This window comes from Podarcis gaigeae, assembly GCF_964106915.1.
Source record: "Podarcis gaigeae genome assembly, chromosome: 11".
In the NCBI taxonomy this organism is placed as follows: domain Eukaryota; kingdom Metazoa; phylum Chordata; class Lepidosauria; order Squamata; family Lacertidae; genus Podarcis; species Podarcis gaigeae.
In genome coordinates this window covers 7,279,532-7,293,632 of record NC_139687.1, presented here as the reverse complement: position 1 = coordinate 7,293,632, position 14,101 = coordinate 7,279,532, and the positions used below count along the sequence as shown (strand labels likewise).

Sequence of the window (14,101 nt, the reverse complement as noted above, 5' to 3'; positions counted from 1 at the left end):
TTCTACCCTGTTATGCTTGCACACTCACTTGAAAACATCTCAAAAGCACTAAGCTCCTGCCCTGATAGTCTTAATATTTATTTTCTTAGATATACCAAGAGCCAAAGAAACCCGAAATTCTAGTTGATGGCTGGAATGTCTATTTCTTTGACAAAACAGATGAACTGGTGAGTGGCTAATACAAAAACAACTCTGCTATGTAATCTTAAGTAAAGTTACACTCCTAACCTTTTTAATGAGGTCAAACTGGCCATGGGAAATTGGGGGGGGGGGGGGAATAAGTAAGTTTGCTCAGACTTAACGAAGTATGTTACCTTGTGTTTCATGATCCCAATTGTAACTTTTTATAAACTGCAGAGGACATTGTGAGACTGTTGATCATTTTTTACCTCAATTGTATGGAATGAAAAAAGGGCAGTACTGTGCTCATAAGATCCTAAAGATCTAGTGGCCTCTTAAAATGATGTTTAAGTTATTCATTAATATTTATGTCAACAGATACTTAGATCAGAACCAGTTCTGTTTATTTTCTTCATTCATTGCATTTAGCTACTTCCTTTTTGCCAAGATAGAAAGAAAACATTATGAGAGCATACACAGTGAAATGTAGAATGTGTTGGCGACAAGGAAAAATATATAGATATAAAAGGAGTTTGGGACAAGTCTTATTTGGTGAGAGAACTCCAGCAGAGAGTTTAAATCAAAAATATTCAACCAAGTGTGGAAATATAGTCTGTTAGACCTTTAAAATATGCCCTTCTAAGTTCCTTCCAAAGATTCCCTCTTTCCCTTGCATAGAAAAAGACCACATGTTTGGTAAGATAAAAATGGTTCAGATTCATGGTTCAGATTCATGTTGCATAGGCAGTAAAACTTAGTTTAATTCCAAACTGGTGAAAGTTCCTAAATTATTGGTACAGGAACTTAAAAGAGGCTTGTTAGAGCCATGTGGCTGGAGGCAGCAGCTCAGAACTCTTTGCACACTGGAGTTCACATGTAGGCTAGAGGGAAACAAAGGCTTGATTATTAGTAATTCCTGAGGTGAGCTAAGCCTGGCAGGACAGCTTACTCTATGGTCTTAACCCCTTCATTAATTAGACTTAAACATGTTGATTATATGAGGCAGATTATCCCACAGAACATTGTTGATTTACTTAAGTATTAGTTTATGTGTGTGCAAAAATATCACTGCAAAGGCTTTTGGGGCGTTAATAAAAGTAAGACCCTAAAAAACCCCTTACAAACCTGAATTGTGGTGTATATGTTTAGCAGTTAGAACCTTCCTTACATGAACCATCAAAACAGTTTCATTCTTATCACACCTATTTGCAGAATTCATGTTGGAAATGCTTGCCAATCAAGTAGATGGGGTCATTATAACCCATCATTTATTTGGTAGCTCATGATTGGCAAAATATTTGCAGCCAGATCCGAGGATCTCAGCAGACGTAAGATTTGCTAGCAGTTCTCAGTTAGGAACCCTCCAATTTACTTAAATTAGTAGAAGACTTGTATCCATCCTTCCAATCCAATGATTCTCAATGTGTCTTACGATATATTGTAATAATTTACATAAACACAAATTCAATACCTTGACAGCCCAGCAGCCCACTGGATAGAGCTAAGCCATGGGTAGGCAAACTAAGGCCTGGGGGCTGGATCTGGCCCAATCGCCTTCTCATTCCAGCCCGCGGACGGTCCAGGAATCAGCGTGTTTTTACATGAGTAGAATGTGTCCTTTTATTTAAAATGCATCTCTGGGTTATTTGTGGGGCATAGGAATTTGTTCATTTCCACCCCATCCCCCCCAAAAAAAGGTCTGAGGGACAGTAGACTGGCCCCCTGCTGAAAAAGTTTGCTGACCCCTGGGCTAGTGTGTGCTTCTCTTTAGCCTGGCAGACCCAGGGTAACTGGCAAATTGACCCTTTCTACAAGTGGGAACAATTCACACATCTAGGCAAAGAGTGACAAGAGATCAGTAAATTGCATGCTATTGTCTACACCTGAAAAAGATATATACATATATATATTTCACTTCCAGCCTACAGTTTGGCCAGACTTTGGTAAAAACAAAGAATCCATTGGTGAATTATGGCTAGGACTTCTCCGTTTCTATACTGAAGAATTTGATTTTAAAGAGCACGTTATCTGCATCCGAAGAAAAAGTTTGCTTACAACATTCAAGAAGCAGTGGACTTCAAAATACATAGTTATTGAAGGTATTCCTCTAAATTCTGAGAGCTTTATTCGTCATTTAACAAATATATTTGAACAAAAGGGCCAAGTTTGGTAAAATCCTTAGTTTCTGTTGGGAGAGTAATACAGTTAAAGGTCTGTCACAGTATAGGCAGCAAACTGCTCGAAGGAATTTGCATTTTAGCAACCTGATTCGAAAAGTATTGTACAGTGGTGCCTCGCAAGACGAAAAGAATCCGTTCCGCGATTCTCTTCATCTAGCGGTTTTTTCGTCTTGCGAAGCAAGCCCATTGACAGCTTAGCGGATTAGCGCTACAGCTGTCAAGCGGCTTCCAGCGATCAGCTGTTAAGCGGCTTAGGAAAAGGGAGGGGAGTGAAAAAAAACCGCGGGGACTCGCAAGATTTTTTCGCCTTGCAAAGCAACCCCATAGGGAAATTCGTTTTGCAAAGCGCCTCCAAAACGGAAAACCCTTTCGTCTAGCGGGTTTTCCGTCTTGCGAGGCGTTCATCTTTCGGGGCACCACTGTACTGGCAAATTAGTTTTAAAAATACACCGCAAGCTGTTGTATGAACACAGCATCATGAGCTGTGATGCCACAGTTATTGGATGCTGACTGTAGACTAGCAATGCCTTGGCACAACTGCCACTTTGCTCAACTGAATATGGGAGGGGGGACCTAGGACCCTTACCAGCAGGGGTGGGAAGAGACAGCAGACACCGCAGGTATGTTGCAGGTATGTGGGAAGAGACAGCAGACACCGCAGGTATGTCAGCACTTAGTGGAGAGCCCCACCTGGCATGAATCCAGATGAGATCACTGACTTGCCCAGAACATTGCTGTCCACCTGACAATAATGCACCTGCACAGTATGCTTCCTGATGCCTTCTGAGAAGGGTACCACGTTCCCTTTTCTTCTTTGACACTCATCTGTGGAAGCGTCTAGTCCATGAAAAAGCTGCCCCATACATTGAGATTAAGGAGGCTAGGCATTATAGGGATGCAGGTGGCGCTGTGGTCTAAACTACTGAGCCTCTTGGGCTTGCTGATCAGAGGGTTGGTGGTTTGAATCCGCACAACGGAGTGAGCTCCTGTTGCTCTGTCCCAGCTCCTGCCTAGCTAGCAGTTCGAAAGCACACCAGTACAAGTAGATAAAGGGGTACCAGTGGCGGGATGGTAAACAGTGTTTCTGTGTGTTCTGGTGTTCACGGTGTTCCGTTGCGCCAGAAGCGGTTTAGTCCTGCTGGCCACATGACCCAGAAAGCTGTCTGTGGACAAATGCCAGCTCCCTCGGCCTGAAAGCGAGATGAGTGCTGCACCCCCATAGTTGTCTTTGAGTGGACTTAACCATCAAGGGGTCCTTTACCTTTAGGCTAGGCATTATGTTAAACAATGGGATGTGAGATATAGGGGGAAGGAAACACCAATACACCAAGTTAGGTAAAGGTAAAGGACCCCTGAACAGTTAAGTCCAGTTGCAAACGACTCTGGGGTTGCGGCGCTCATCTCGCTTTACTGGCTGAGGTAGCCGATGTTTGTCCGCAGACAGCTTCCGGGTCATGTGGCCAACATGACTAACCCACTTCTGGCAAAGCCAGAGCAGCACACGGAAACACCATTTACTTTCCCATCGGAGTGGTACCTATTTATCTACTTGCACTTTGACGTGCTTTTGAAGTGCTAGGTTGGCAGGACTGAGAATGGGAGCTCACCCCGTCATGGGGATTCAAACCGCCGACCTTCCGATGGGCAAGCCAAAGAGTCTCAGTGGTTTAGACCACAGCGCCACCTGCATCCCTAGACCCCAAGTTAGATTGGTATATAAAGTGGACTGATGGAGGTGTTTTGTAGTATGCCATCATTGGACACTGAACTTGCTTCCTTTAATCCTCCCTTCTGTGTCTTATGAAGTGTCATGGGCCATGCTAGGTACGTGATATTGGCCATCAAAGGGCAGCCTTTTATAACTCCAGCTTTCTTGCATATCTTGTTGCCTCGATTTGCATTTGCTCTAGCTTTCCCTTGAATAGACATAGAATATTATTGGCTAGCTGTCAGGGAGCTCACGCTAGTAATCCCCAAGTGACTAGTTCTGTTTGGTTGTGCAGTGTTATCTGTATAATCCCTGCATCTCTATTCTTAATAAACTACGGTATTTTTCGCTCTATAAGACGCACCAGACCACAAGACGCACCTAGTTTATGGAGGAGGAAAACAAGAAAAAAAATATTCTGAATCTCAGAAGCCAGAACAGCAAGAGGGATCGCTGCGCAGTGAAAGCAGCAATCCCTCTTGTTGTTCTGGCTTCTGGGATAGCTGCGCAGCCTGCATTCGCTCCATAAGACGCACACACATTTCCCCTTACTTTTTAGGAGGGAAAAAGTGAGTCTTATAGAGCAAAAAATACGGTAGTAAATACAAGGATCGGGCACGCTTTAATGGTGGTTCTTTTTCTGCCTGCTCCCTCTGCCTGTGGATTACTATACAGGTGTCTCCCCACTTGCGTGCGATCAGCATGCACATTCCCACTCACACATGCGCTGTTTTTGGCGCCAAAAGATGGTATGGTGGGAGCGGAATGGGGGAATCTCCACTCGCTCTGCTTGGTGGCCGCAAACAGAACCCCTGAGTAAGTAGAGGTTCCCCTGTACTACAGTTTTTTCTCCTCTATACATGTTTTTTTTTTTTTTTGCAATAGAATGATTGGCTTAGTTTTTCAGTTTGAACAAGTGTTGCTTTCTTGTTGAAGGTTTTTCCTCTTCTTGTCATCAAAATCTTAGATCAGTGTTTTCCCTTTCTTTGTACATGAGGAAGGGGAAGTAATCTGTTTTATAAATGTGGCTCAGCATTAAAAATGTAACCAGCATTCCCACTGGTTTTTTTGTTCTTTGGATTCTGTTTGTTCACGAGCTATTTTAATATGGGGTTTGTTAAAACCTGCAACACCCTTCTTGCAGATCCTTTCGACCTGAATCACAATCTTGGAGCCGGTTTGTCAAGAAAAAGTAAGTGATTGCCATAAATTATGTTGTACAGAGATATACTTTTATATGACTCTGTTTCCATTTAATTGATCATTGTTTTTGTTTTGATTACTCTAGTGACAAACTTTATAATGAAGGCTTTTATAAATGGTAGGAGGGTGTTCGGCACCCCGGTAAGAGGATTTCCTAAAGAATACTCTTCAAAGATGGTGAGTGTGTTAGATTTCTAACAACATTTTATTAAGATGTTCTATGCTGTATTGTACTGCATTACAATTTGAATTATATAGATAAGAAATAAAAGTACCTACAAAAATAAAGTTTAAAATCATTATAAATATTTAATATGGACACCCTGCAAACTACCTGAATTCAGTTTGTGAGCCACACTTTAGGAACCCTGTCTTGGATGTTTCACTAGTCCTTACTGAAATTTTCAAACACAGGAATATGCAACCAGTAGTGTTTGCTTGTTTTGCACTAGTCAGAAAGAATTGCCCATTTCAGTTCAATGCTAACATTTTGTATTTTTGTTAGGAATATTTTTTTGACCCAGAGGTGCTGACAGAAGGCGAACTGGCCCCAAATGATAGATGTTGCAGGATTTGTGGTAAAATTGGGCATTTCATGAAAGACTGTCCCATGCGGAGAAAGTAAGTACACTTTGCCTCGCTGAAGGATAATATGCCTCTAATTGTGCAGATTTTTTTTACTGACAGTAGTGCAGACATAACGTTCCCCATTTCCTAACCATTGTTAGCGGATTGGAAATATTATGAGTGCACTGGGGAACGTTGGGTGTGAAACCCCTTGGTGTAGTAATTCTTAGCACATATAAATGCTTTAGTGTGACATTTAGCAAGCCTTAAGGGAATTTTAGTACATTTTTTCATATTCAGGCTGCCTTAAGATAAATTTTACTGTGATTCATGCATTCTTAGACCCAGAAGACGGCATGAGAGTGAAAACCAAAGATACACAGAAAATAAAGAAAAAAGAAGTAAAGAGGAAAAAGAGACCCCTGTTAAAATTGCAGAAAGAGATGTCCTGCTAAAAGATGGGAGATTGCAGATATGTACACCTAACAAAAGCAAATTGGGTAGGGGAGCAATGGAAACTGCAAAAGAGAAGACACCCAAGCAGCCAGCAGAGAAATGGAAGCGACAGGAAGACAGAGAAAAGCGTTGCTTTATTTGTGGAAGGGAAGGACATATTAAAAAAGAGTGCCCTCAGCACAAAGGAGCTGCAGGTACTCAACCCTACAATAATAGTGTTCATGGTACTAAAAATATGTTTTAAGGTCAACTGGGAATTTTAGTTACACTTGTGGGCTTCTTTTCTTTTCTCTTCTCTTTTCTCTTTTCTTTTCTTTGCAGACGAGGGCAACCAATATGATGTTTTTTAAAAAAAATTCAAGAAACAGGATATAAGCTTAAGCGTAACATTATCAAAACAATTAGTTCCCCCTCCTCCCACAATGGATGAATGCAGTAAATTGTCCCATAAAACTTTTCTAAAGTTGTGGTTCTGAAATACTTTTCAGTAGAGAGAGTAAATGTTTTCAGATGTTTTGTTTGATTCCTAGGAGTGGCTGGTAGCTTTTTAACCATTTCCCTTTATGCCCTTTCCTTGTTGAAAAGCTCCCCCACCAAAGCTGCCCCCCCCCTTAGGAAGAGAGAGAGAGAGAGAGAGAATAAAAGCAGCCAAAGATATGTGATATTTTCAATGGGAGCATGGGGCAAGGAAAGCCCCTACTTCAAATGGCAGCCTTCGTGGTTGTCAAATACAAAGCCAGCGGGTGGGGGAATTTATTTTTATTTTTTAAAAAATAAATAAATCAGAACTGCCCTGAAGGAAGAAAAATAATAATTTTGAAAGTTGACCTTTGGCATGCTTTTTACTGTTCCAATTAATAGGTGGATTTTTCCAAAGTAGATTTTTCTTGTAAGGTAAATTTTAATCTCATAGGATTTTAACGTTCCTAGGTGCCTTGAAGTTGGAAAGTCCGTGTGGGTCCCCTTTATCCAGTGTTGTTAAGCATTCTGGTCGATTGAATCAGGTAAACAGTTACCACGTGTGATTTATTTATTTTAAAGTGAAAAATTAACTTTTGGCCGCATAGCACAATTCTTATTTTAAATGTTATGCTGCTATTACATCTTGCAATAACTATCTTCAAATGGTCACTCCTGGCTCTTCTTTTTAAGGGACTGCTTTTACAAGAAGAAAAAAAGAAACAGAAAGGAAGAATATTCTTGAGTCCCCAATCAGGTTTGTGAACTAGACTTGGCCTATGCATAGCATTCTGCACGCATGAGAATCAGCTGGTCGTTTGGTGTACTGGAGCATTCTTCACAAGTCCCTTGCACAGCACTCCACCCGTCACATCTTTACCTGTGGGGCTCCCTTTGAAGGTGAACCAGAAACTGCAATTAATGCAGAATGCAGCAGCTAGACTGGTGACTGGAAGTGGCCGCCGGGACCACATAACACTGGTCCTGAGAGATCTGCATTGGCTCCCAGTACGTTTCCGAGCACAATTCAAAGTGTTGGTGCTGACCTTTAAAGCCCTAAATGGTCCTGTATACCTGAAGGAGCATCTCCACCCCCATTGTTCAGCCGGGACACTGAGGTCCAGCTCCAAGGGCCTTCTGGCAGTTCCCTCACTGCGAGAAGTGAGGTTACAGGGAACCAAGCAGAGGGCCTTCTCGGTAGTGGCGCCTGCCCTGTGGAATGCCCTCCCATCAGATGTCAAGGAAATAATCAGCTATCCTATTTTTAAGACATCTGAAGGCAGCCCTGTTTAGGGAAGTTTTCAATATTTAATGCTGTATTGTTTTTAACACTCGATTGGGAGCTGCCCAGAGTGGCTGGGGAGACTCAGCCGGATGGGCGGGGTATAAATCATAAATTATTATTATTATTATTATTATTATTATTAACCTGTCCCGCTCTTGGTGTCATGTTGTATCAGGTGTGGGTTAGGTGGGTGTGGCTTGGCAAAAATAGCCCTGCAGGCCAAATGGGGAAGTCTGGTGGGCCAGAGGTTCTCCACCCTGGTCTAGAAGAACCAACAGAGTTGGGGTCCCCTCTCCTTCCATCAGAGTGATCAAGACAGCACTAGTAAATAACAAAACCAGTTGAAATAGATCCAGACAAAGTCTTATCCCAGAATGCCTGCATTTGCACGGCCACCACAACTCAAGCACTTCAACAAAGAATGGGATACTTGGAGCTTTCCCATAGCTGCTGCAATATTTGACATCTACAGAGGCTTTGTATGAAGCACTAGATTGGAAACTTCAAGAGAAACAAATTTAGTGACAGAATGTATGGGCAGAAATAACGGTCCAAAGAAAGGAATACAGAAGTGGAGGCATGCTGGTGCCGCTGGATAAATATACCTTGAGATCATGACAGAGACATGCTTAGAGAAAACAAAGAAGGTGCTTTAGTGTAGATGTGTAACAGGAGGTTACAGTCAAAGACATGGTGGGTAGCTTGGAATAGACTTGGAAGTGTCCAAGTGCCCCGTTTTTCTTGGCTCTGCTGAGTTTGCATCATTGTAACCTAAAAACATATGTTACTAAAAAATTAACTAGTTTGGTTTCTACCTATTTACTCATTTTTGTGGTCTTTCTCCCCATATACAGGCAGCCTTTCCAGTAAATATATGACTCAGGGAAAAGCTTCACAGAAGAGGCCTCATCAAGATTCATGAGGGATCGAAGCAATCTTACGTTGCAATACAGACCGTCCATTTCCTTAAATGTTTATTTTCTTTATAGCCTCCAGGTTCACAAAACAGCAGCACAAACAGTCTTCAATATAAGTTTAAAGAAAACACATTTTATTTTAATTAAATTGCTAAAGATAAAAAGCAATGGATTTTAATGTTTGTTCATACCATGAATCCCAGCTCTTAATAGATGAGCATTTTAATAGAAAACCATGTTTTTGTATTTACTAGGTAAAACATGTAGATCAGGGAGGTTCCTAACTCAAACCACTTCTAAGAGTTTCTACATTCGATCAGAATGTTTTGAGTGCACTTAAATGATGTGCAAGCCAAATATAGTGTCTCCTTCAAAATATTATATTTGAAGGATTAAAAGGGTATTTATTAATTATGATCATTTACTGATTCCTTGCGTAAAAGTGTTTTGAAATGTTTCTGGATTGCTACTGCTGTATTTGCAAATATTTTAATCTGTGGGGAGCTAACACATGGACGTAAGCAAACTTTTATGTAAAATCTCTGTAGAAAAGCAGTGCCATTGAATGCATTCTTCCCTTTGTTGTTTTATGGTTTGATATGCTGCTGTGCTTCTGTACGGAGAGACTGAGAGGCTGGTTCTGTTTGCTGCTGCTGTAATATTTTCCCATTGTCTGCAACACACAAAAAACACAAAACTCCTATAAGGAAACAAGAGGTATATTTGGCAGTTAAAATGAATCCACTTCTGCTTTATGAAGAAGATCCACGAAGTAGACAAGGATTTGCTTTTTTATTGTCATCAAGGCTTAATGTCAGGTTTTCTGGATATGGTACAACATACCCCTTTCCAGGAAAAATATACAACAAAAAATTAGGCCACTGTTATTTATGACCTTGAAATAAACCAACCAAGTGAAAACTTTAAAGTTCCTTTTTTTTGTATTGTATGAATCATAAAGAAGATTTGGTCTTATTTATTAGTTACTCATCCTTTCAATGTATCCTTCCAAGGCAGGTTGCACAAAACATTAGACTTTACATTTTTTATTTTAAAAAAAGAGAGAACAATGTCCTCATATAACAAGTCATCCGGGTCGTTCCTACAGAGCAGTTGGTGGTAAGAATGGCCTTGTGGTGTGGAGGGAAAAGTCCAGTAAGAGCCGCTTGCTTCCCTCTTGCACTATAAACTGTTACAGGTATTCCAGTTGAAACTAATAATTTTTCAGAGTTGGTTTGGCTTTTCAAAGGATGTAAAACATTAAGTAATTGGCTTCACTGACAATCTCTGATCTGGAGATGAGTCAATGGAAATCAGGTAGACAGAAATCAGAAGTTACTCATCCTTGGAATATCACTTTCAGTGGGATGGACTGCATGCGTCCAAGTCTCTGCTGTTTAAAGTACTACAGCACAGATAGACAATTTCTGCATTTGGTTGTACTTCAGGCTTTTTCTTACAATTCCTGACACTGTACATTTAAGTAAGCATCTGAGCAGTTGACCTGCTATGCAGAGCTTGATATGCTATGCTCCGCCGTGACCTCCCTGCCAATTTAGATACAGTGACTGAACTGGAGGCCCCTCAACTGACTTCAGGTCCAGTGTTGGACCATTTCGATCGGATACTCCCTACTGATGTGGATAGATTCCTCCAAGTTGGTAGGCCCACCACCTGCCTCCTTGATCCGTGCCCGTCTTGGCTGATTAGGGAGTGTCCAGATGTTGCGCGGACCCCTCTGGTTGAAATTATCAATTTGTCCCTTGACACGGGGACATTCCCAGGGGAACTGAAGGAGGCAGTGGTGTGTCCACTCTTAAAAAAAACTTCATTAGATCCCTTAGACCTATCCAATTACCGCCCAGTTTCAAATCTTCCATACCTGGGTAAGGTAATTGAGAGAGCGGTTGCTGAACAGCTTGGTAGGTTTCTGGAGGAAACATCGGCATTAGATCCATTTCAGTCCGGTTTCCGTCCTGGTTTTGGGACGGAGACGGCTCTGGTTGCCCTAACAGATGATCTCCGTAGACAACTGGATCGAGGCGGGTCAGGACTGCTGATCCTTTTAGATTTGTCAGCAGCCTTTGACATGGTCGATCATGATCTTCTGGACCACCGCCTCGCAGACGTGGGGATACAGGGCATAGCCCGTAACTGGTTGTGATCTTTTATCTCTGGTCGGGGACAGAGGGTGGCACTAGGGAGGGAAATGTCGAACCACTCCTTGGTGTGTGGAGTGCCGCAGGGCGCAATTCTCTCCCCAATGCTTTTTAACATCTTTATGCGCCCCCTTGCCCAGATTATCCGGAGCTTTGGGCTGGGCTGTCACCAATATGCTGATGACACTCAGCTCTATCTGCTGATGGATGGCCACACTGACTCGGCCCCGAACACACTGACCAGATGTTTGGAAGCTGTGGCTGGATGGTTTCGTGGGAGCCGATTGAAACTAAATCCTTCGAAGACAGAGGTCCTATGGCTAGGTCGGGATGGCATGGGGATGAGGGACCAACTCCCTTCTCTTGCGGGGGCCCAATTAGTGCCATTGCCTTCCGTTAAGAGTTTGGGTGTAATCCTTGACGCCTCCCTTTCCATGGAGGCGCAAGTTACAGCAACAGCCAAGGCGACATTTTTCCACCTTCGCCGCATCAAGCAGTTGGTCCCTTACCTTTCCCGCCCCGACCTGGCCACAGTGATCCATGTGATGGTCATCTCCAGGCTTGACTACTGTAATTCGCTCTATGCGGGGCTGCCCTTGAAGCTGTCCCAGAAACTCCAGCGGGTACAGAATGCTGCAGCGAGGCTCCTCACGGGGTCTCTGCCATGGAAGCATATTCACCCAGTGCTTTTCAAGCTGCACTGGCTCCCGGTGGAGTACAGGGTCAGATTTAAGGTGCTGATTTTGACCTTTCAAGCCCTTCACGGCCTTGGACCCTCGTACCTACGGGACCGTCTCTCCTGGTATGCCCCACGGAGAGCCTCAAGGTCCATAAATAGCAACACCCTAGTGGTCCCAGGCCCTAAGGAAGTCAGATTGGCTTCAACCAGAGCCAGGGCCTTTTCAACTCTGGCTCCGGCCTGGTGGAACGCTCTGCCTCATGAGACCAGGGCCCTGCAGGATCTGATTTCTTTCCGCAGGGCCTGTAAGACAGAGTTGTTCCACCTGGCCTTTGGCTTGGAGCCAATTTGATTCCCTCCCTCTCTTTTTTCCCCTTTCTTTTCCTTCTCCTGCGATGAGGCTACATTTTAATATTTTAATGTTCCATTATTTTAATGTTGTATTTTATTTTTGTTTTTAAGTTGTAATCATTCATCTTGTTTTTATTATTGCTTGTAAGCTGCTCTGAGCCCGGCCTTGGCTGTGGAGGGCGGGGTATAAATAAAAAATAATTATTATTATTATTATTATTATTATTATATACAATTTGCAAACGTTTAGTAAGTTTAGTCACTATGTTGTATGTCAAAATCTCTCTGATCAACTGGTGGAAGTATAAAAATTACTGTGAAGCATTTCTAATCACATGTCCCCAATATCTTTAGATCATAGTAGAACTTGGTTCTGTTTAATAGGTTTTCACGCCACCTTTGACGGATGCCCTCAAAGTAGTGTTTACAAAAGTGAAACCTTGTTCATATAAGCTCCTTTATGACCCAGCAAACTGGCTTTCTTCTGGAATGTGTGGTTCAAGGATAGCTGTAGAATAAAGGATGTCTGTTAACAGCAGTCTGCCCCAGCCTGGTGTCTTTTAAATATTTTAGATCATAACTCCTCTTAGCCCCAGCTAGCATAGGTGGTGATCAGAAAGAATGGGAGCTTTAGCCCTAAACAAGGCAACTAGGTTCAGAGGCCAAATTCCAGAACCCAGAAAGGATCCCGCTCCACCTACAACAGGAATAGTTTAGCAGGTATTACAACCTGGGTCAAATAACTTTTTTGCATATCCTCCTCTTGGATGTATTGTGCATACTAAAACGGACTGCTTTCCGGAAAGCTGCGGGAACTGAAAACAACAGCAGACCTGAGGAAAATGAGTCAGTCTGCCAAAACTTAATTAATGGTTCTGAATTCATGATATTGCAATTGGCAGTGGGACACGTGTGGCTCTGTGGTCCAAACCACTGAGCTTCTTGGGTTTGCTGATCAGAAGGTCAGCGGTTTGAATCCCCGTGACGGAGTGAAGCTCCCGTTGCTTTGTCCCAGCTTCTGCCAACTTAGCGGTTTGAAAGCACACCAGTGCAAGTAGATAAATAGGTACCACTGTGGCAGGAAGGTAAATGGCGTTTCCGTGCGCTCTGGCACTCGTCATGGTCCTCCATGCGCCAGTAGCGGCTTAGTCCTGCTGGCCACATGGCCCAGAAAACTGACTGTGGCTCCCTCCGCCTGAAAGCGAGATGAGCGCCACAACCCCCGAGTCGCCTTTGACTGGACTTGACCATCCACGGGTCCTTTACCATTTACTGCAATTGGTCAAAAGGCCTCTCAGTTAATTTATTCAACAATCCTATTGAACGAAATGCCAAATTACGGTATGCCTTTAAGAGTGCAGCTCATTCTACCAAGTTACAGGGAACCAGCCTTCTCGGTGGTGGCACCCAGCCTGTGGAACACTCTCCCACCAGATGTCAAAGAGAAAAACAAGTACCAGACTTTTAGAAAACATCTGAAGGCAGCCCTGTTTAGGGAAGCTTTTAATGTTTAATAGGTTATTGTATTTTAGTGTTTGGTTGGAAGCCGCCCAGAGTGGCTGGAGAAACCCAGCCAGATGGGCGGCGTATAAATAATAAATTATTATTATTATTATTATTATTATTATTATTATTATTATTATTATTATTATACCTTTGCTCAAAGGGTAGTCTCACTGCACTGAATGGGATTAACTCCCAAGTACCTAAGATTGAGGCACCCCAAAATAAAAGAATGCAACCTGGGTTTCTGACGTACCTCAATGCGCGTGGGGTTTTTTAATAAGATTAATAATTTATTTAATTTAAAATAAGTTTTAAATAAGACAAAGCAAATGTTTTGTTTTTCCTATTGTTATTGCGCCAACTACGTCCTCCTGAGTATTACACCTCCGCGCAGAGAACTAATCCCGGCGACCCTCGGCCTCGTATCCCTCCGCAGCGAGCGAGCCGCTCTCTCTCCTCAAGGGCCGGAATCGAATTCTTCCCGCCTCTCCCGCTCCTCCTCTCTCCGCTG

The 14,101-nt window shown here is 42.7% G+C and overlaps 1 protein-coding gene and 1 long non-coding RNA gene across 2 annotated transcripts in view; one reads left to right on the top strand and one right to left on the bottom strand.

Annotated features, from left to right (window-relative positions):
• The window catches only part of TUT7 (terminal uridylyl transferase 7), a 45,163-nt gene extending 35,340 nt beyond the window's left edge, over nucleotides 1–9,823 (top strand). Inside the window, exons 21-29 of the mRNA XM_083701879.1 lie at nucleotides 90–167; nucleotides 2,042–2,219; nucleotides 5,153–5,200; nucleotides 5,297–5,388; nucleotides 5,717–5,832; nucleotides 6,121–6,428; nucleotides 7,165–7,238; nucleotides 7,387–7,450; nucleotides 8,833–9,823. Coding sequence (XP_083558005.1) covers nucleotides 90–167; nucleotides 2,042–2,219; nucleotides 5,153–5,200; nucleotides 5,297–5,388; nucleotides 5,717–5,832; nucleotides 6,121–6,428; nucleotides 7,165–7,238; nucleotides 7,387–7,450; nucleotides 8,833–8,900 — 1,026 coding nt within the window. The 3' untranslated portion in view covers nucleotides 8,901–9,823. The remainder of the gene's footprint in view (nucleotides 1–89; nucleotides 168–2,041; nucleotides 2,220–5,152; nucleotides 5,201–5,296; nucleotides 5,389–5,716; nucleotides 5,833–6,120; nucleotides 6,429–7,164; nucleotides 7,239–7,386; nucleotides 7,451–8,832) is intronic.
• Nucleotides 9,009–14,098, bottom strand: LOC310826822. Its single transcript, XR_014555993.1, has 3 exons — nucleotides 13,975–14,098; nucleotides 12,513–12,592; nucleotides 9,009–9,568 (listed from the first exon to the last, which is right to left on the bottom strand). It is a non-coding gene; the product is annotated as an uncharacterized lncRNA (long non-coding RNA).
• Nucleotides 14,099–14,101: the final 3 nt, after the last annotated feature.